Here is a 20,766-nt window from a genome sequence, read left to right as displayed (position 1 = left end):
GCCGGTCAGAGATGTCCCGCACCCTAGCACCGGGCAGGCAACATACCATGCGGGACTCTTTATCCTGCTCACAAAGGATACTATCTATCCCCCTGATAATAGAATCCCCTACAACTACAACTTGCCTATTTACTCCCTCCCCTTGAATGGCCTGCTGAACCATGGTGCCTTGGTCAGCTGACTCATCCTTCCTGCAGCCCTGTTCGCCATCCACACAGGGAGCAAGTGCCTCATACCTGTTGGACAGGGTCAAGGGCTGAGGCTCCTGAGTTCCTGACTGCTGGTTCCCTTTACCTGCCTGACTTGCAGTCACACCCTGCTGTCCGTGGCCACTGGCAGGATTTAAACTACTTACTCTGACAGGTGTGACTGCCTCCTGAAACACAGTGTCCAGGTAAGTCTCCCCCTCTTGGATGTGCCTCAGTGTTTGAAGTTCAGACTCCAGCTCATCAACTCTAAGCCGGAGCTCTTCGAGCAGCCAACACTTACTGCAGATGTGGTTGCTGCAGCTCGCAATGGGATCTGCCAGCTCCCACATCAAGCAGCTCAAGCACATCACCTGACCAGCCATCACTAATTAATTAATTTGTTTAATTTAAGTTTATGAGTTTGGCTGTGTTTTTAAAAAAATTTGGGGCAGATTTGCTATCAACCGATCAGATCACAGCTTCCCTCTGACGTCACTTTTGGAAGAAAAAAAACTATAAAACAGGAAGTTACCGTTTTTATACTCTCGGAGACTGCTTCTCCTCCTCCGAACGGCTCCCAAAAATGCCCCTGTCAGGCAGGGAGGAAATGGTCGTGTGAGGGAACCATGGTTCATAAAAGAGGTTGAATGTCTTGTCAAGAGGAAAAAGGAAGAGTAGGATGAGAAAACAAGGTTCACAGGGTCGCTTGAGGGTTACAAAGTAGCAAGGGATGAGCTGAAAAAAGGGCTTAGGAGAGCTAGGAGGGGGCATGAGAAGTCCTTTGCGGGTCGGATCAAGGAAAACCCCAAGGCTTTTTACTCTTATGTGAGAAATAAAAGAATGACCAGGGTGAGGGTAGGGCCGGTCAAGGACAGTAGTGGGAACTTGTGCATGGAGTCAGAAGAAATAGGAGAGGCGTTGAATGAATAATTTTCTTCAGTGTTCACAAAGGAGAGGGCCATATTTTTGAGGATGTGTGTGAGATTCAGGCGGGTAGGCTGGAGGAAGTAGATGTTCTAAGGAAGGATGTATTAGCAATTTTGAAAAACCTGAAGGTCGACAAGTCCCCTGGGCCAGATGGGATATACCCAAGGATTCTTTGGGAGGCAAGGGATGAGATTGCAGAGCCTTTGGCTTTGATCTTTGGATCCTTGTTGTCCACTGGGATAGTGCCAGAGGACTGGAAAGTGGCGAATGTTGTTCCTCTGTGTTCAAGAAAGGGAATAGGAATGACCCTGGTAATTATAGGCCAGTTAGTCTTACTTCGGTGGTCGGGAAGATAATGGAAAAGGTCCTGAAGGATAGGATTTATGACCATTTGGAAAGATTAACCGCTTAATCTGGGATAGTCAACACGGATTTGTGAAGGGTAGGTCTTGCCTCACAAATTTGATTGAATTCTTTGAGGAGGTAACTAAGGGTGTAGATGAAGGTAGAGCAGTTGATGTCGTATACATGGATTTTAGTGAGGCATTTGTTAAGGTTCCCCATGGTCGGCTCATGAAGAAAGTAAGGAGGTGTGGGATAGAGGGAAATTTGGCCAATTGGATAAGTAACTGGCTATCACATAGAAGACCGAGGGTGATGGTGGATGGAAAATTTTCAGACTGGAGACCAGTTACCAGCGGTGTACCACAGGGATCAATGCTGGGTCCTTTGCTATTTGTGATTTTTATCAATGACTTGGAGGAGGGGGCTGAAGGGTGGGTCAGTAAATTTGCTGATGACACCAAGATTGGTGGGGTAGTGGATGAGGTGGAGGGCTGTTGTAGGCTGCAAAGAGACATTGATAGGATGCAGAGCTGGGCCGAAAAATGGCAGATGGAGTTTAACCCTGATAAGTGCGAGGTGATTCATTTTGGTAGAAAAAAATTTGAATGCGAGTTACAGGGTCAACGGCAGGGTTCTGAGGAATGTGGAGGAACAGCGAGATCTTGGGGTTCATGTCCACAGATCTCTGAAGGTTGCCACTCAAGTGGATAGAGCCGTGAAGAAGGCTTATAGTGTGTTAGCGTTTATCAACAGGGGGCTTGAGTTTAAGAGCCGTGGGGTTATGCTGCAACTATACATGACCCTGGTGAGACCACATTTGGAGTATTGTGTGCAGTTCTGGTCACAGGAAGGATGTGGAAGCATTGGAAAGGGTGCAAAGAAGATTTACCAGGATGCTGCCTGGTTTGCAGGATAGGTCTTATGAGGAAAGGTTGAGGGAGCTAGGGCTTTTCTCTTTGGAGCGGAGGAGGATGAGAGTCGACTTAATAAAGGTTTGTAAGATAATGAGGGGGATAGACAGAGTGGACGTTCAGAGACTATTTCCTCGGGTGGATGTAGCTGTTACAAGGGGGCATAACTATAAGGTTCATGGTGGGAGATATAGGAGGGATGTCCGAGGTAGGTTCCTTACTCAGAGTGGTTAGGGTGTGGAATGGGCTGCCTGTTGTGATAGTGGAGTCGGATACTTCAGGAACTTTCAAGCGGTTATTGGATAGGCACATGGAGCACACCAGAATGACGGGGAGTGGGATAGCTTGATCTTGGTTTCGGGCAATGCTCGGCACCACATCGAGGGCCGAAGGGCCTGTTCTGTGCTGTACTGTTCTATGTTCTATGTACTGGAAAATGGGATTAGAATACTTAGGTGGTTGTTTTTGATCAGCGCAGACACAGTGAGGTAAAGGGCATTTTCTGTGCTGTAGACCTCGAACTCTATTTACACTTTGGACGCAGAGGGAGCACACGGCTCTCACATTCGATGTTGTAAGAAGTCACACGCACCTCGCCTTCACTTGCCCTTGCTTTACGTGTGTATCGCTTCCGTCATACCAGCGGCCGAAAAAAGCTACACGGATGGAAACCAGCGGAATATGGCAACCCAGTATGTGGGCAACAGTCAACAAAATGTCTCGTGGACTGCACTCGGAACCCTGTCGGGCTGCAGGTTGCCCACTGTTGCTCTCCGTCATTGTACCTCTTGGGTCTAAGACTCTGGGTTCTTTGATTTTAAAATCCTGCCGAGTACAACTGTATTTATGTTTGCTTTGAGTTGGTTGGACAAGGGGTAAATTTTATGTTTGAATTGGAAGCAGTTACAGACACTATGTTAATATTACAGTATTTTCTAGACATTGCAATAATTGTTAAAATGAAATAATCTCTTTCGTGTTTTATGACCTAATCAATACTCGTGGTTATATTAAACATGACTTCTTTTTTAGATTTGAGTAATTAAAATTTTACTAATTTATTGGCAGTATTTAATTTACTTATTGTGGAGGACTTTGATGATGACTAGGCTTATTTGTTACAGGAGTGAAAGTTTGACAGCAGAGAGCCAATCTGTGCAATCCAGTTCGACCTACAAGCTGACTAAATCGCGAAGTGAATCAGACTTGTCTCAGCCTGAATCTGACGAGGAAGGTTGTGCATTTGTGAGTATTTCGGTCTTAAAGGTTGGTACAATAATAAAACAAATAGATTTTATAGTGCCTTTTCACATTCCCGGAGTGTCTCAAAGTGCTTTACGGACAATTAAGTACTTCCGAAGTGTAGTCACCGCTGCAATGTAGGAAACTCAGCGGCAGTTGGAACACAGCCAGCTCGAACAAGCAGCAAGGTGACAATGACCAGGTAATCTGTTTCTGTGGTGTCATTTGAGGGACGAATGTTGGCCAGGACACCCCTATCCTTTAAATTAGTGCAGTTAGATCTGATGCATCTATCTGAGAGAACATAAGAGCAGTTTAACGACTCTTGTGTTCAGGCCCTGAGGTTGTGACTTGAACCCACAACCTTCTCACTCTTACAACATTGTACCATTGAACACCACATGAAGTGACCTGGAGGACCCCCTAGCACTATTTAAAGAGATCTTGAACTATGGATTGTTTCTTCAGCTGCTGGTGCAATTATACACATTTTTACTAGGTTTCCTAAACATGGTGAAAGTTTTAGCATTCTGAGGTGTAGCCTGGCTATTTAAAATATCTTTCATTGATTCTTTCATGGGATGTTGGACGTCACTGACAAGGTCATATATTCCCCTTGCAGTTAGATATCTTAATGAAAATCTCTAGGTCTTTGCATCTCATGGTTCTAAGATTGTGTTCTTTGATTTTAAAACTCTGCCTAGTAGAACTGTATTTATCTTTGCTTTGAGTTGGTTGGACGAGGGGGTAATTTTTTTTTTGTTTGACTATGAAGTGGTTAGTTGCCCATCCCGAATTGCCCTTGAATGGAGCGCTTTGCTCAGCCATTTCGGAAGCCTCCTTATTGGGTTGTACCCTAGCAATCAACCAAGTGGGCAGATAGATGTACACCCCAGTTTCAGCCAATATCATTCATTGTGAGATGTGTGAGAATGGTGACTTCATTTTGTATATTCCCTCACTCTCTGGGGGACATTTGGCCTTGGCCTGGCACTGTCTAACTGAGATTGGATATTCAGTAGTTCAGAGGGAGGGGAATATCTGCTCTGATTTCATCTGTCAGTATGGTGCATTATAACACCTGACAAAGGGCGTGATCATCTGGCCACCCTGCGCTGGAAAAACAGCTTGCCGTGGCGCGGCATGGCCGGTGAAAGCCAGGAGACTCGCTCCCGGGATCTACCCGGTTCGCAATGCCTCACAAGATTCAACGAAATCTCGCAAGACGTTGCAAGGGGGGGGATCAGTTTTGTGCAAATCTGCATATTAGAGTCCGGCATTAAGCCTTACTTTAATGTGCAGACTCCCAAGGTATCTGAGGCTTTGGGATCCAATCCCTTCACCTCTGGCACCTTGTGGTGAGTGCCGTTTGTTACTGGTCCCCACAAACTAGGACCAGACGCAACGGCACTCGTGGGGGTCTCCAAGGGGGTAGGAGGCCCCCAGTTGCATGGCCTTTGAGCAGGGTGGTGCCTTGCCAGGGCGTTTTTTTTTTTTGTTTTTTTTTGCACGCCTGCGATTGGGCCAGGGTTGCTCAGTATGGGTGTTGGGGGTGGGGGGGAGAGAACGGGGGACACTCCCATGTTGCGTTTGGATTGGGGGAAAGAGGGAGATTTTTTTTTGTGGGCCTCTGAGATCGGGACACCATTTAAAAATACAGACTTGGTGGGCCGAAGGGCCTGTTCCTGTGCTGTAATGTTCTTTGTAATTTATTATGGTGTTTTGGGGTTTTCATTCCGTTCATTGGCACAATTTGTCTCTGATACTAAAAGTGATAAATTCCCTGGCTGCGCTGCACTGTCAGAGAACATAGAACATTACAGCACAGTACAGGCCCTTCGGCCCTCGATGTTGCGCCGACCTGTGAAACCACTCTAAAGCCCATCTATACTATTTCCTTATCGTCCATATGTCTATCCAATGACCATTTGAATGCCCTTAGAGTTGGCAAGTCCACTACTGTTGCAGGCAGGGCATTCCACGCCCTTGCTACTCTCTGAGTAAAGAACCTACCTCTGACATCTGTCTTATATCTATCTCCCCTCAATTTAAAGCTATGTCACCTCGTGCTAGACATTACCATCCGAGTAAAAAGGCTCTCACTGCCCACCCTATCCAATCCTCTGATCATCTTGTATGCCTCAATTAAGTCACCTCTTAACCTTCTCTCTAACGAAAACAGCCTCAAGTCCCTCCGCCTTTTCTCATAAGATCTTCCCTCCATACCAGGCAACTTTCTGGTAAATCTCCTCTGCACCCTTTCCCATGCTTCCACATCCTTCCTATAATGCGGCGACCAGAATTGCACGCAATACTCCAAATGCGGCCGCACCAGAGTTTTGTACAGCTGCAACATGACCTCATGGCTCCGAAACTCAATCCCTCTACCAATAAAAGCTAACACACCGTTCGCCTTCTTAACAACCTTCTCAACCCGGGTGGCAACTTTCAGGGATCTATGTACATGGACACCGAGATCTCTCTGCTCATCCACACTACCAAGAATCTTATCATTAGCCCAGTACTCTGTCTTCCTGGTATTCCTTCCAAAATGAATCACCTCGCACTTTCCTGCATTAAACTCCATTTGCCACCTCTCAGCCCAGCGCTGCAGCTTATGTGTCCCTCTGTAACTTGTAACATCCTTCCGCACTGTCCACAACTCCACCGACTTTAGTGTCATCTGCAAATTTACTCACCCATCCTTCTACGCCCTCCTCCAGGTCATTTATAAAAATGACAAACAGCAGTGGCCCCAAAACAGATCCTTGTGGTACACCACTCGTAACTGGACTCCAGTCTGAACATTTCCCATCAACCACCACCCCTTGACTTCTTCCAGCTAGCCAATTTCTGATCCAAACTGCTAAATCACCCTGAATCCCATGCCTCTGTATTTTCTGCAGTAGCCTACCGTGGGGAACCTTGTCAAACGCTTTACTGAAATCCATATACACCACATCAACTGCTTTACCCTCATCCACCTGTTTGGTCACCTTCTCAAAGAACTCAATAAGGTTTGTGAGGCACGACCTACCCTTCACAAAACCGTGTTGACAATCTCTAATCAAATTATTCCTTTCCAGATGATTATACATCCTATCTCTTATAAACCTTTCCAAGATTTTGCCCACAACAGAAGTAAGGCTCACTGGTCTATAGTTACCGGGGTTGTCTCTACTCCCCTTCTTGAACAACGGAACAACATTTGCTATCCTCCAGTCTTCTGGCACTATTCCTGTAGACAAAGGTGACTTAAAGATCAAAGCCAAAGGCTCAGCAATCTCCTCCCTAGCTTCCCAGAGAATCCTAGGATAAATCCCATCCGGCCCAGGGGACTTAGCTATTTTCACACTTTCCAGAATTGCTAACACCTCCTCCTTATGAACCTCAAGCCCTTCTAGTCTAGTAGCCTGAATCTCAGTATTCTCCTCGACAACATTGTCTTTTTCCTGTGTGAATACTGACGAAAAATATTTATTTAGCACCTCTCCGATCTCCTCAGACTCCAAGCACAACTTCCCACTACTGTCCTTGACTGGCCCTACTCTTAACCTAGTCATTCGTTTATTCCTGACATGTCTATAGAAAGCTTTAGGGCTATCCTTGATCCTACCTGCCAAAGACTTCTCATGTCCCTTCCTGGCTCTTCTTAGCTCTCTCTTTAGGTCCTTCCTAGCTAACTTGTAAATCTCGAGCGCCCTAACTGAACCTTCATGCCTCTTCTTTGCATAAGTCTCCTTCTTCCTCTTGACAAGTGTTTCGACTGCTTTAGTAAACCACGGTTCCCTTGCTCGACCACTTCCCCCCACCCCTGCCTGACAGATACATACCTGTTTAGCACAGGGCTAAATCGCTGGCTTTGAAAGCAGACCAAGGCAGGCCAGCAGCACGGTTCGATTCCCGTAACAGCCTCCCCGAACAGGCGCCGGAATGTGGCGACTAGGGGATTTTCACAGTAACTTCATTTGAAGCCTACTTGTGACAATAAGCGATTTTTCATTTCATTTCATTTTCACATACTTACCAAGGATACGCAGTAGCTGTTCCTTGAACAAGCTCCACATTTCCATTGTGCCCATCCCCTGCAGTTTTCTTCTCCATCCGATGCAGCCTAAGTCTTGCCTCATCGCATCATAATTGCCTTTCCCCCAGATATAACTCTTGCCCTGCGGTATATACCTATCCCTTTCCATCACTAAAGTAAATGTAATCGAATTGTGGTCACTATCACCAAAGTGCTCACCTACCTCCAAATCTAACACCTGTCCTGGTTCATTACCCAGTACCAAACCCAATATGGCCTCGCCTCTCGTTGGCCTATCTACATACTGCGTCAGGAAACCCTCCTGCACACATTGGACAAAAACGGACCCATCTAAAGTACTCGAACTATAGCGTTTCCAGTCAATATTTGGAAAGTTAGAGCCCCCCATAACAACTACCCTGTTGCTTTCGCTCCTATCCAGAATCATCTTTGCAATCCTTTCCCTTGACATGACCTCTGTTTCATGCTGACAGGTAGCATTCTTCATCTGAATTTAAACTTGGTGCACTGCCCCGCTGTCCTGACATGAGCATATATGGGGTCCCAGCACTTGGCTGTGTTAAAAGTACAGAAGATTTATATGAATTCAGAAATAGGAAAACAGGATTTTTATCTTGGGAGGTTTTCTGGATAGTTGCATCTGTAATATAACAAACTTGAAGCAGATAATATAAGTAGCTATCCCTTGTATTGTGCAATTAAAACAATGATTAACCAAAATTAAAATTTTAGTTAAGATTTTCATGTTTTAATCATTTGTCAGCCTTTAATCTTACATCTCAAAATGGAGAATTGGCGGTGCCAATTAGTATATTTCAATGTTGCCTTGAGCTTGATCATTCCCAGACAAGTAAACTGCATTAGCAGCTAAAAATCCGGGCTGCATTGTGCCCGGAAGGTGGCGTGGCCGGTAAATGCCAGGTGTTCCCACTTCCTGGATCTTACCTGGCTTGCCTCGCCTTGCGAGATCTAATGCTATCTCGCGAGACGTCGCAATGTGAATTCCGCCCATTGTGGGTGGGATCACTTTCTGGCAAATCTGCATATTGGAGTGAGACAGCTAGTCTCACTCCAATATGTGTTCCCGAGATCTAACCAAGGCGTGGGATCTAACTCCCTCGCCTCGGTGACCCTCGGACGAGCGCCACAAACTGGGACTAGATGGAACGGCACTCGTGTGGGTCTGCCAGGGGATTGCAGGCCCCCAGGTGCATGCCATCTGGGCAGGGTGGCACCTTGGCACTGGTGTCACCCAGGCACCTTTGTAATGCCACCTGGGTGCCAGCCTGGCTCTGCCATGGAACCCAGGTGGCACTGCCAGCTGGCAGGGTGTTGCGTCCAGGGCTCGCGAGACCGGGATGCCATTTAAAAATAGCATCCCGATCTCACTGCACTGAGGAGTTCCGGAGAACGGAGCTCCTGGGTGCAGGGAGCGGGCTAATCACGCTACGGGACTCTCCCCATTCGGGTAGATCGTGCCCATAATCACAACTTTGCACCCCTATTGTTAAACTGAAATACAATTTGCCAATTTCTAATGATTTATTGACTTGTGCATTTCATTTATTGTTCAATATTCTTTTTTTAAAGAGCTCCAGAAGAAATGTTGATGTAGACTTAGATTTGGCATCAGTTCAGAGAAAACGAGGTGAGCCTTGTGTAGATTGCTGTTGTTTTTGGAATCTTCGATGTCGATGCAGTGCTGAAATGGGCTGCTCTACAATATTGTATCAATTTATCCAGAACTGTTCGTTTTTGATTAATTGATTTGAATAAGCCTCGCTGCACAGTTTAAAAGGTTTGTAAAAATCCTTTTTAAAGTTTGGTGCTAAACCGGAACCATTTGGAGAATCTTTCATCCTTGTGTTCTGTGTTTTGTTCAAACTTTAAATCTACCAGTACCATCAGCTGCCCTGACGCTCTGCATAATTGTGGCCAATGCTTGAGTCCATTATGACTCTTCAGAACTTGAGAGCTCAGAAGAAGAGTCTTACTGGACTCGACGTTTACTCTCTTTCTCTCACCACAGATGCTGCCTGACCTGAGTTTTTCCAGCACTTTGGTTTTGATTTCAGATTTCCAGCAATGTTTTGCTTTTATTATGGTCTTTTTGTGTTTGGAAGAAACCGGAAACATTATTTTAAATGCATACTTTGTGCGCATTGTGACAGAGTATGCTTTAATCTGTGTAAACTGTCAAATACGTCATTGCTTAACGAGCTTAAAACAGTTCAGTGATATTGTAATATATCTTAATTAATTGATGCTTGCAAATAGCTATGCAAGAATGATTAGTGTGGGCAGCACGGTGGCGCAGAGGGTTAGCCCTGCTGCCTCTTGGCGCCGAGGTCCCAGGTTCGATCCCGGCTCTGGGTCACTGTCCGTGTGGAGTTTGCACATTCTCCCCGTGTTTGCGTGGGTTTTGCCCCCACAACCCAAAGATGTGCAGGCTAGGTGGATTGGCCACGCTAAATTGCCCCTTGATTGGAAGAAATAAATTGGGTACTCTAAATTTATAAAAAGAATGATTAGTGTGAAAACTGCCTGAGAAATGTTACTTTGTATGGCAGGGCAGTAGCATTAACCCAGCTAGTTTGTCCGGTATGTGGACAAGCTTCTGATGGATAAACAGAATTTCTCAAGGTCATATTATGCCCAAAGCACTCATCTGCTTCACACACAGACTTTACAAGCATGTGTTGTATCAAATGTCTCCTTTTGTCTTCTGATTTTATGTGGTAGTCTGTTTACTCCTTGTTGGCCAGTTGAGTCCCAGAAATCAGAGGAGCTGCAAGCAAGTAAATGATGGCATGTTTAACCTTTTCAAAGCTTAAAGCTTGCCTACATATAATACGCCGTGTAGAGTATGCTTTATCCCTTGATTGCAGCAGCCTTGATTTGTCCCATTTGTTATGCACCATGATGGATGGTTATTTATGGTTATTGGTACTGATTTACCCCTACATAAAGTCACAGCTTAAGCAATGTAATGACTAGACTTTACAGTTCATTGTTGAAGTTCACTTGTATTTTGTTTAGGTTTGCAATGAGCTTGTACAACAGAATTTCCAAAAAGACAGCACACAAAATCTTTAGCTAGGGATCTTCCAAGACCAGGTTGCCAGTAATTCCCCCTTACTCCTTAATATTCTGTTTTATTTGAAATAATATTTTTTGGCTATTGTTTTTTAAAAAATCTGCTTTATGCATGACTTTCTTTTGTTTTCAGTTTGCTTATTATCGTATAAGTAAATGAGAGCACATAACTTGTATCCTTCCAGGCAAATATCTTGGCTTATGTTTTCTTATTTCCAATGCTTCATAATCCACAGGACCTGCTTATAGCCCAACAGACTCGCTGAGAGCCACCTGGACACGGCTGAAACACAGCAGAGATCGCCCCTATGGTACTTCCCACTGGTACAGCACATCGGATTTTGACCTGAATCGGTCCCTTGGGATCCACACGTTCATTGAAAACATTGTTAGCTTTGTGAGTGGAGATGTGGGAACTTCCCCAGGTTTTAAAGAGCCTGAAGAAAACTTGTCCTCCAACCCTCAGGCCATCCTCATCGCCATGGAGCAGCAGCAACTCAGGTCTGAGGTAAGCAGTGGGGGTTCTTGTATGTCTTCAGCCCAGTCAGCCACAGGAGCAGAAACCTTTCACTTGAAGGCCATGCTTGTGGTTTTGCTCTTTAGTGGAAGTCATATAAACAATAGAGACTAATAATGCCAATTTAGTTGATTGTTATGTTTTTTTTTTGTTGGACAATTTATGTTTTTGGTGTTTGGTATTAAAGGTGAAGCATGCTAACCATAATGTATCCTATAAAGAATTGGGAGTTTTTAATTCAATGGTTGGCAAGGCCCACAATTCATAGAATCATAGAATTTACAGTGCCGAAGGACGCCAATTCGGCCCATCAAGTCTGCACTGGCCCTCGGAACGAGCACCCCACTTAAGCCTTTATCTCCACCCTATCCCCGCAATCCAATATCCCACCTAACCTTTTTGGACACTAAGGAGCAATTTGGCACAGCCAATCCACCTAATCTGCACATCTTTGGACTGTGGGAGGAAACCGAAGCACCTGGAGGAAACCCACACAGACACGGGAAGAAAATGCAAACTCAACACACACAGTCACCCGAGGCCGGAATTGAACCTGGGACCCTGGAGCTGTGAGGCAGCAGTGCTAACCACTATGCCACCATGCCGCCCCATTTGAACTGACTGATTTGCTAGACCACTTCAGAGAGCACTTGAGGGTCAACCACGTTGCTGTGGGTCTGAACTCCTATGTAGGCCAGAACACTAAGGCTGGCAGATATCCCTCCCGAAGGGGCATTAGTGAAACAGGTGGATTCTTACAACAATCGCTGATATTTCTTGAAACACTATTAATGAGACAAGCTATTCATTCCAGAATGTATTAATTTACTTTAAATGCCATTGACTATTGCGATGGGATTTGAACCCATGACCCGAGAGTTTTAGCCATGGTCTCCAGATTACCAATTCAGTGACATTACCACTAAACCATCATCTTTCTCTCAATAGTTTAACTGTTGATTTGATGCTTAGACTCAATGTATCAGACAAACCTCATAGCTCTTATTTCAGAATTTCTCTGAAACATTACTGGGAAGTAATAAAAATTCTGATTAGCTATTAAATAGGGCTTCCTATCAGCTCTCCAAATAGTAACCTATTTGTCCCAATATAAAGCAATTGTTATGGCTCCCTGGGCTAGTACACTGTCAATTCCAGCCCCCCCCCCCCCCCCTTGACTTGGAGTCTCAGCACAATTGAATTAATAAAGAATTCTTTGAAAAATATCTAAAGTTTTCTACCTTGGCTGCCCAATAATTACCGTCACCAAGTTTGCAAATTGAAATACAATTACTTTTGTATTAATAACAAGAACTATAATGAAATATACATTAGTTAACTAAATATATATATATATATATATATATATATATACACGTGTAAGAGGGGGTAAAAATAATAAGAACGAAAATAAAAAAATAGAGTCTTTGTTTCAGATGGTTGTTTCTAGCACCTTCAAACTTTGCTTTCAGTTTGAGATTTTCACTGTAGATTCATTTGGGTCTCTGCAGTTTCAGAAATAGAACTGTTTTTCTGAGGAGAACACTAGGAAGAGAGAGCAGGTCCTTTCGTCAATGGTCCAGAATTCAAACTCTGCTTTCCTTGGGTGTCTGGAACTCCTCCCACTTGGGCAGGATTCAATCATCACCTGTTACCAGGCAGAATGTGGCCTTTTGGCCAATTCAATGGCCGCTAGCCAACCAATTGAACCGAGTCCCACCCCATCTCTCAGGTGTCTTGAGTTTTGCTGTTCGAAAACTCTGACTCTTAACTCTATATGGATACACGGGGCTACATTTATTGGGGGACGGGGGGACGGGAAAGAGGTTCAGTGACATCCCGATTGACCTTATCTCCAAGAGCTGTAGGGCTGAAATTCTGACCCGTGGTCGTGCAGGGGGGTGTCCATCAGTGGCCTTCCACCTTCCCGATCCCGGTGCTGGGTCCACCAATCGGGTACTGAGTACCTGACAATGAAGGAAATCCCTGCCTCCCTGATTGGTGATTCCCCTCCCCACCACTGTTTGAGTACGAATGACTGTGGGGTGAGCCCCGTAAATTAGCATTATTTCCCATTTAAGGGCCTCGATTGGCACCTCTGTGAGAAGGCCCCCTACCAAATTAGTCCATGGGTTGTGGGGTGCATCTTCCTGCCTGATCAGACACTACTCCCCTTAAATACTGTTCCTCTAACTGTCCTGCTGCAATTGTTAAGCTAACGCCTTCCGAGCTGAGCAACAAAAAAAAAAAAAAAAAAATGTTTCTTTAGATTCATACCTCAGTGTAACCGGGCTTATTGGATGTAGGCTGGCACCTAAAATGTGGTTTACGGTTTACAGACTATTTTGCTTTTGCACTTTTGTCAAATCCACTTTGGTCTGTTCAGTAATAGTTTAAAGGTATTTAATTCTTCATAGGAATAGTAGCTAGGTAACATCTAGCCGTTTCACAAGCTGAAGGATCAAGGCGCAGCTCAGCAGTAAAATGAACTCAGCACTGTGAGTGTACTGGCACCAGGTGGGCAATAAATGCCTGGCCTTGCCAGGGACTCTCTCATCCCAGCAAATAAAAAGAAATGATGGAGGGATGGTCATTAATGAAACAACTGAAGATGGTTGAGCCTAAAATACCACCCTGAGTTCATGTGATGTACATTTTAGATCTAAAATAACAATATTCTGACTTGGCGATGTGGGAGAGGAAATTGGGATATCAGGCTGATAAAGACATTGAAGAAAAAACAATTAAAATTCTAGGTTTTAGCACAACATGTATTGAATAAAAAGATCAAGGATTAATGATGACCCAATTTAAAACCTTCGAGTATATGTGCCTTATTGGAGTTCAAACTACAGGAAAGGCATTGGAATATTAGACGGTGGATGAAATCCGAATATGAAAAAAGATCCTGGAAAAAGAACCTTTTTTCATTGGAACCTAGCACGTTGCAGTGTAATGTAATGGAAGTGATCACTATTATGAAAAAGTGTGGAACACAGTAGATAGAGATAGACTGTTTCAAGTAGTTGAGGGACATGGGAGTAAAAGCATAGATACCAAATGATATATATAGAATAGAATGCAGGAGGAATCTCTTCACAAAGTTGAGGCTATCTAATAATTTTTATTGTCACAAGTAGGCTTACATTAACACTGCAATGCAGTTACTGTGAAAATCCCCTACTCGTCACATTCCGGCGCCTGTTCGGGTAACACCGAGGGAGAATTCAGAACGTCCAATTCACCTAACCGCACATCTTTCGGGACTTGTGGGAGGAAAGTGGAGCAAACCCATCCAGACACTGGAGGAAAGTGCAAACTCCACACAGACAGTGACCCAAACCGGGAATCGAACCTGGGACCCTGGAGCTGTGAAGCAACAGTGCTAACCACTGTGCTACCGTGCTGCCCCTCTAGTTCACCTCCTCACAGCAGAAGCCATGTCAATATTCGGTACTACATCGGATAGGCAGTTGAGGGACAGATGAAGGAATGCAGGAGTAGGCTGGAAAACATTTGTTTATAACTTGTTACTCACACGGGGAGTGTATAAAATTACGAGGGGCGTGGATCGGAAGGAACCTCTCCCTTTTGTCGAGGGGCCAGTAACACCAGGGGGCATAGATTTAAGGTAAGGGGCAGGTGCTTTGTAGGAGAGGGTGGTTGGAATCTGGAACTCGTGGCCTGGAAGGGTGGTACAGGCGGGAACCGTCACAACATAAGAACATAAGAACTCGGAGCAGGAGTAGGCCATCTGGCCCCTCGAGCCTGCTCCACCATTCAATGAGATCATGGCTGATCTTTTGTGGACTCAGCTCCACTTTCCGGCCCGAACACCATAACCCTTTATTCTTCAAAAAACTATCTATCTTTATCTTAAAAGCATTTAATGAAGGAGCCTCTACTGCTTCACTGGGCAAGGAATTCCATAGATTCACAACCCTTTGGGTGAAGAAGTTCCTCCTAAACTCAGTCCTAAATCTACTTCCCCTTATTTTGAGGCTATGCCCCCTAGTTCTGCTTTCACCCACCAGTGGAAACAACCTGCCCGCATCTATCCTATCTATTCCCTTCATAATCTTATATGTTTCTATAAGATCCCCCCTCATCCTTCTAAATTCCAACGAGTACAGTCCCAGTCTACTCAACCTCTCCTCGTAATCCAACCCCTTCAGCTCTGGGATTAACCTAGTGAACCTCCTCTGCACACCCTCCAGTGCCAGTACGTTCTTTCTCAAGTAAGGAGACCAACACTGAACACAATACTCCAGGTGTGGCCTCACTAACACCTTATACAATTGCAGCAGAACCTCCCTAGTCTTAAACTCCATCCCTCTAGCAATGAAGGACAAAATCCCATTTGCCTTCTTAATCACCTGTTGCACCTGTGAACCAACTTTTTGCGACTCATGCACTAGCACACCCAGGTCTCTCTGCACAGCAGCATGTTTTAATATTTTATCATTTAAATAATAATCCCTTTTGCTGTTATTCCTACCAAAATGGATAACCTCACATTTGTCAACATTGTATTCCATCTGCCAGACCCTAGCCCATTCACTTAGCCTATCCAAATCCCTCTGCAGACTTCCAGTATCCTCTGCACTTTTTGCTTTACCACTTATCTTAGTGTCATCTGCAAACTTGGACACATTGCCCTTGGTCCCCAACTCCAAATCATCTATGTAAATTGTGAACAGTTGTGGGCCCAACACTGATCCCTGAGGGACACCACTAGCTACTGATTGCCAACCAGAGAAACACCCATTAATCCCCACTCTTTGCTTTCTATTAATTAACCAATCCTCTATCCATGCTACTACTTTCCCCTTAATGCCATGCACCTTTATCTTACGCAGCAACCTTTTGTGTGGCACCTTGTCAAAGGTTTTCTGGAAATCCAGATATACCACATCCATTGGCTCCCCGTTATCTACCGCACTGTTAATGTCCTCAAAACATTCCACTAAATTAGTTAGGCACGACCTGCCCTTTATGAACCCATGCTGCGTCTGCCCAATGGGACAATTTCCATCCAGATGCCTCGCTATTTCTTCCTTGATGATAGATTCCAGCATCTTCCCTACTACCGAAGTTAAGCTCGCTGGCCTATAATTACCCGCTTTCTGCCTACCGCCTTTTTTAAACAGTGGTGTCACGTTTGCTAATTTCCAATCCGCCGGGACCACCACAGAGTCTAGTGAATTTTGGTAAATTATCACTAGTGCATTTGCAATTTCCCTAGCCATTTCTTTTAGCACTCTGGGATGCATTCCATCAGGTCCAGGAGACTTCTCTACCTTTAGCCCCATTAGCTTGCCCATCACTACCTCCTTGGTGATAACAATCCTCAAGGTCCTCACCTGTCATAGCCTCATTTCCATCAGTCACTGGCATGTTATTTGTGTCTTCCACTGTGAAGACCGACCCAAAAAACCTGTTCAGTTCCTCAGCCATTTCCTCCTCTCCCATTATTGAATCTCCCTTCTCATCCTCCAAAGGACCAATATTTACCTTAGCCACTTTTAGCAACATTTAAGAAGCATTTAGATGAGCACTTGAAATGCTGTGGCATACAAGGATATGGGCCAAGTGTTGGAATTAGAGTAGATAGGTGCTGTATGGCCGGCATTGGCATAATGGGCCGAAGAGCCTCATTCTGTGCTGTTAACTCTTTGACTCTGAGAGTAAATATTAACGACGGGCAGGTTGGATAAATGGCCTGTTTGTCGCTTACTTTCTTTGTGTACAGGTCAAAAAAACAATTTTCATAAATTTAGTTCAGATTATCTTATTTCTGCTACTGATGCAAATAATTTAATTAAATGAATATGAAGCTGTGCAAGTAATACTTTTTGTTCAACTTTTTCCTTTAGCTACGCCTGGAAGCACTTCATCAAATCCTGGTTTTGCTTTCTGGAATGGAAGAAAAGGGCAGCCAGTTAACAGGAAGCAATTGCTTGGCTTCATGGTTCCACTCTGCTTCTTTGCTTACTTCAGTCAGATTACAGTTCCTAGCGGGATGCTTTGGCCTGGGTACAGTAGGCAATGCAGGAATCAAAGGCGAAAGTGTCCAACTGCATCACTATCAGGTACTCGCCAAGTGTCAGCACCAGATTGGGTAGTGACTGAAAGAATCTGTTGATTTCTGACAAGACTCAAGGTCATTGAAGTACTTTTTATTTTAAGAATCCGGTTTTAAAAGGGTCTGGAAGCACCCCAAACCAAAATGTAATTAGATAATGTTGGCCAGTTGCAAATAACTGCTAATTGATCCTTTTCTCAAATGTTCTAAGTGTTATATTCATGAACTTGTACAGTGCATAAGCTAACATTTCAATCTTCGATTCATTTTCAGTTTGGTTCCCTGTTTAGACCATAAGACATAGGAGCAGTATTAAGCCATCCGGCCCATCAAGTCTGCTCTGCCATCCAATCATGGCTGATATTTTCTCATCCCCATTCTCCTGCCTTCTCCCCATAACCCCCAATCCCCTTATTGGTCAAGAACCTATCTATCTCTGTCTTAAAGACACTCAGTGATTTGGCTTCCAGCCTTCTGCGGCAAAGAGTTCCACAGATTCACCACCTTCTGGCTGAAGAAATTCCTCCTCATCTCTGTTTTCCAGGATTGTCCCTTCAGTCTGAGGCTGTGCCCTTGAGTTTTTCCTACTAGTGGAAACATCCTCTCCCCGCCCACTCGTATCTAGGCCTCTTAGTATTATGCACGCTTCAATGAGATTTCCCCCCCCCCACCCCCGTCCTTCTAAATTCCAACAAATACAGACCCAGAGTTCTCAACCGCTCCTCATATGTAAAGCTCTTCATTCCAGGGATCATTCTTGTGAATCTCCTCTGGACTCTTTCCAACGCCAGCACATCCTTCCTTAGATAAGGGGTACAAAATTGATCACAATACTCCAAATGGGTTCTGACCAGAGCCTTATACAGCCTCAGAAATACATCCCTGATCTTGTATTCTAGCCCCCTTGACATGAATGCTAACATTGCATTTGCCTTCCTAATAGCCGACGGAACTTGCAGGTTAACCTTAAGAGAATCTTGAACTAGGACTCCTAAATCCCTTTGTGCTTCTGATTTCCAAAGCCTTTTCCCATTTAGAAAATAGCCTATGCCTCCATTCTTCCGACCAAAGTGCATAACCTCACACTTATCCGCAATGTATTTCATCTGCCCACTCTCCTAGCCTGTCCAGGTTAAATATGCTATATAAATTTAAGTTGTTACATGAGGATTTGTAGTTACTACTTTTCCCCTTGGAATTAATTATTCAAAATCCGAATTTGCAGAAGATTGTTATATTTGCCAACCCACTTGTTTTCCTGAAATGTAACAAGTTTTGTGAGTCTGAAGGTTTGACTCTTGTGGAGAGTGTCTGCCCAGCCCCTGATAGGCCACCTCTCCAGATGGGGCCAAGTTGAACTTCAGGCCTTCAATCCCTGAAAGCGAAACTTGAGAATTCCCAGTGCTTTCCCAACTTGAGGCGCTTACCAGTGAGGAGGCTGAAATTGCTCCCCCAGTGTTGCTAATGGGGATGGAATGCATTAAAATGGCATGCCAGAGTGACTGAGCAGCTCTCTGCTAATGTGAAATCCACCCATGAAAGATAACTCTATTTTAAAAATCTTGATCGCTGAACATTGTACTGTCTTAATGAAATGAAATGAAAATCTCTTATTGTCACAAGTAGGCTTCAAATGAAGTTACTGTGAAAAGCCCCTAGTCGCCACATTCCGGCACCTGTTCAGGGTGGCGGTTACGGGAATTGAACCGTGCTGCTGGCCTGCCTTGGTCTGCTTTCAAAGCCAGCGATTTAGCCCTGAAGCTTGGTGCTGTAGGCAGTAACGTGGAAGCACTATCGAGCTGTTCCTGGAAACTGTATGCTAGGCTGCAGTTGGTGGGCTGAGAAAAGGATTTGAACTCCCATTTCCCATCGGAGACTCGTGCTACCGATGAGTGAAGGCTAACTTAAAAATGGAATAATTCTGCGAGTAACTGTACGAAAAGCCCTATTGTGCAAGAAGAGTATAGTACAAGGCCTTAGTACAGCAAATAAAGGAAAACTGGGCAGGAAGGACTACATGTCTGTAGGGGTATCCACATGATGATACATCCGTTCTCAACTTCTCAACCCAGTCTAACTTTAATTAATCTCCCAGGGTTTGCACACAAAGGTCAATTGTAGTTTTTGCTTGAAGTAAAGTTTGGAGGCCATTAGATAATAAGGTCATGTCAGGCAACACCGATTTCTGTTAGAAACCGAAACATGCATTTTTTTTGTTTTTGCATTTCCCCTTTCTGTCCACACTTACAATGAAAACTTTTCACCTTGGAATTCCACCATTAAAAGTGGCGACAGCGCAGCGCAGAGGAAGGATAGAATTACAATTTGACAAATTGACCCAGATCTTCTGATCAGGATCTATTTCTGACCCTGATCAGACTAACAATAATGCACTTGGCTTCCCCCAATTTTTTTTTTCCTGAGCGATCTTCCAGTGGAAGATACTTCACAATCAACACAGCGCAGCAAACCTTGGTGAGAGTAGTGGAGAGAATCTATGCCGGAGCCATGCCCTCTTTTTGCAACACCAGATACTTTCTGGAATAGACGGGAAGTGTCCCAAAGCTGCTTTGGAAAGCTACTGAGAAGACACAAGTGGGTAAGAGGATAGAATGGGTGAGAAAGGTGAGCAAGCAGGTAGGGTGGATGAGGTAAGTGGGTGGGGTTGGGGTGGCAGGCGGGTGAGTGGGTTAGGTGGGCTGACGGTCGTCGTAGTTGGGAGGGGTTGTCTGGTTTGGTCGAAGGGGTGGGAGTGGGGTCAGAGAGTGATTGTTGGGTGGTGGGGGCGGGGGGGGGGGGGGTCAGTGTATAGTTAGGCGTTAGGATCAGGGCAGGATTTCCCAGCCTTTCCCACTGGTGGAATCCTCTGGTCCTGCTAACGGTGATGCAGCTGGAAAGTAACACAAACGGCCATTGACTTTGGCAGGACTGGAACATCCCACTGGTGGCGTATGACGAGCTGCATCTGCTACCGGAAAGCCCGTTGCGGGAGTGGCTGGAAAATCCTGACCTTCATAGAATTTACAGTGCAGAAGGAGGCCACTCGGCCCATTGAGTCTGCACCGGCTCTTGGAAAGAGCACCCTTCCCAAACCCACACCCCCACCCTGTCCCGGTAACCCAGTAACCCCATCCAACACTAAGGGCACTTTTGGACACTAAGGGCAATTTATCATGGCCAATCCACCTAACCTGCACATCTTTGGACTGTGGGAGAAAACCGGAGCACCCGGAGGAAACCCACGCACACACGGGGGGGATGTGCAGACTCCGCACAGACAATGACCCAAGCCGGAATCGAACCTGGGACCCTGGAGCTGTGAAGCAATTGTGCTAACCACTATGCTACCGTGCTTCGTTTATTCCTGACTAACCATTTCCTGGGTAACTATCCAGGTAACATCAGAA

At 44.9% G+C, this 20,766-nt stretch overlaps 1 protein-coding gene across 1 annotated transcript in view; it reads left to right on the top strand.

Moving 5' to 3' along the window:
* LOC140404429 (probable E3 ubiquitin-protein ligase HERC1) overlaps positions 1–20,766 on the top strand; it is a 300,792-nt gene that overhangs the window by 132,192 nt on the left and 147,834 nt on the right. The window contains 4 exon segments of the mRNA XM_072492956.1: positions 3,496–3,616; positions 9,252–9,309; positions 10,994–11,265; positions 17,151–17,366. Of these exon segments, the coding sequence (XP_072349057.1) occupies positions 3,496–3,616; positions 9,252–9,309; positions 10,994–11,265; positions 17,151–17,366 (667 nt within the window).

This window comes from Scyliorhinus torazame, chromosome 30, assembly GCF_047496885.1.
Source record: "Scyliorhinus torazame isolate Kashiwa2021f chromosome 30, sScyTor2.1, whole genome shotgun sequence".
Classification (NCBI taxonomy): domain Eukaryota; kingdom Metazoa; phylum Chordata; class Chondrichthyes; order Carcharhiniformes; family Scyliorhinidae; genus Scyliorhinus; species Scyliorhinus torazame.
The sequence above is the reverse complement of the archived record's forward strand: the minus strand, read 5'-3'. Positions and strand labels throughout refer to the sequence as shown.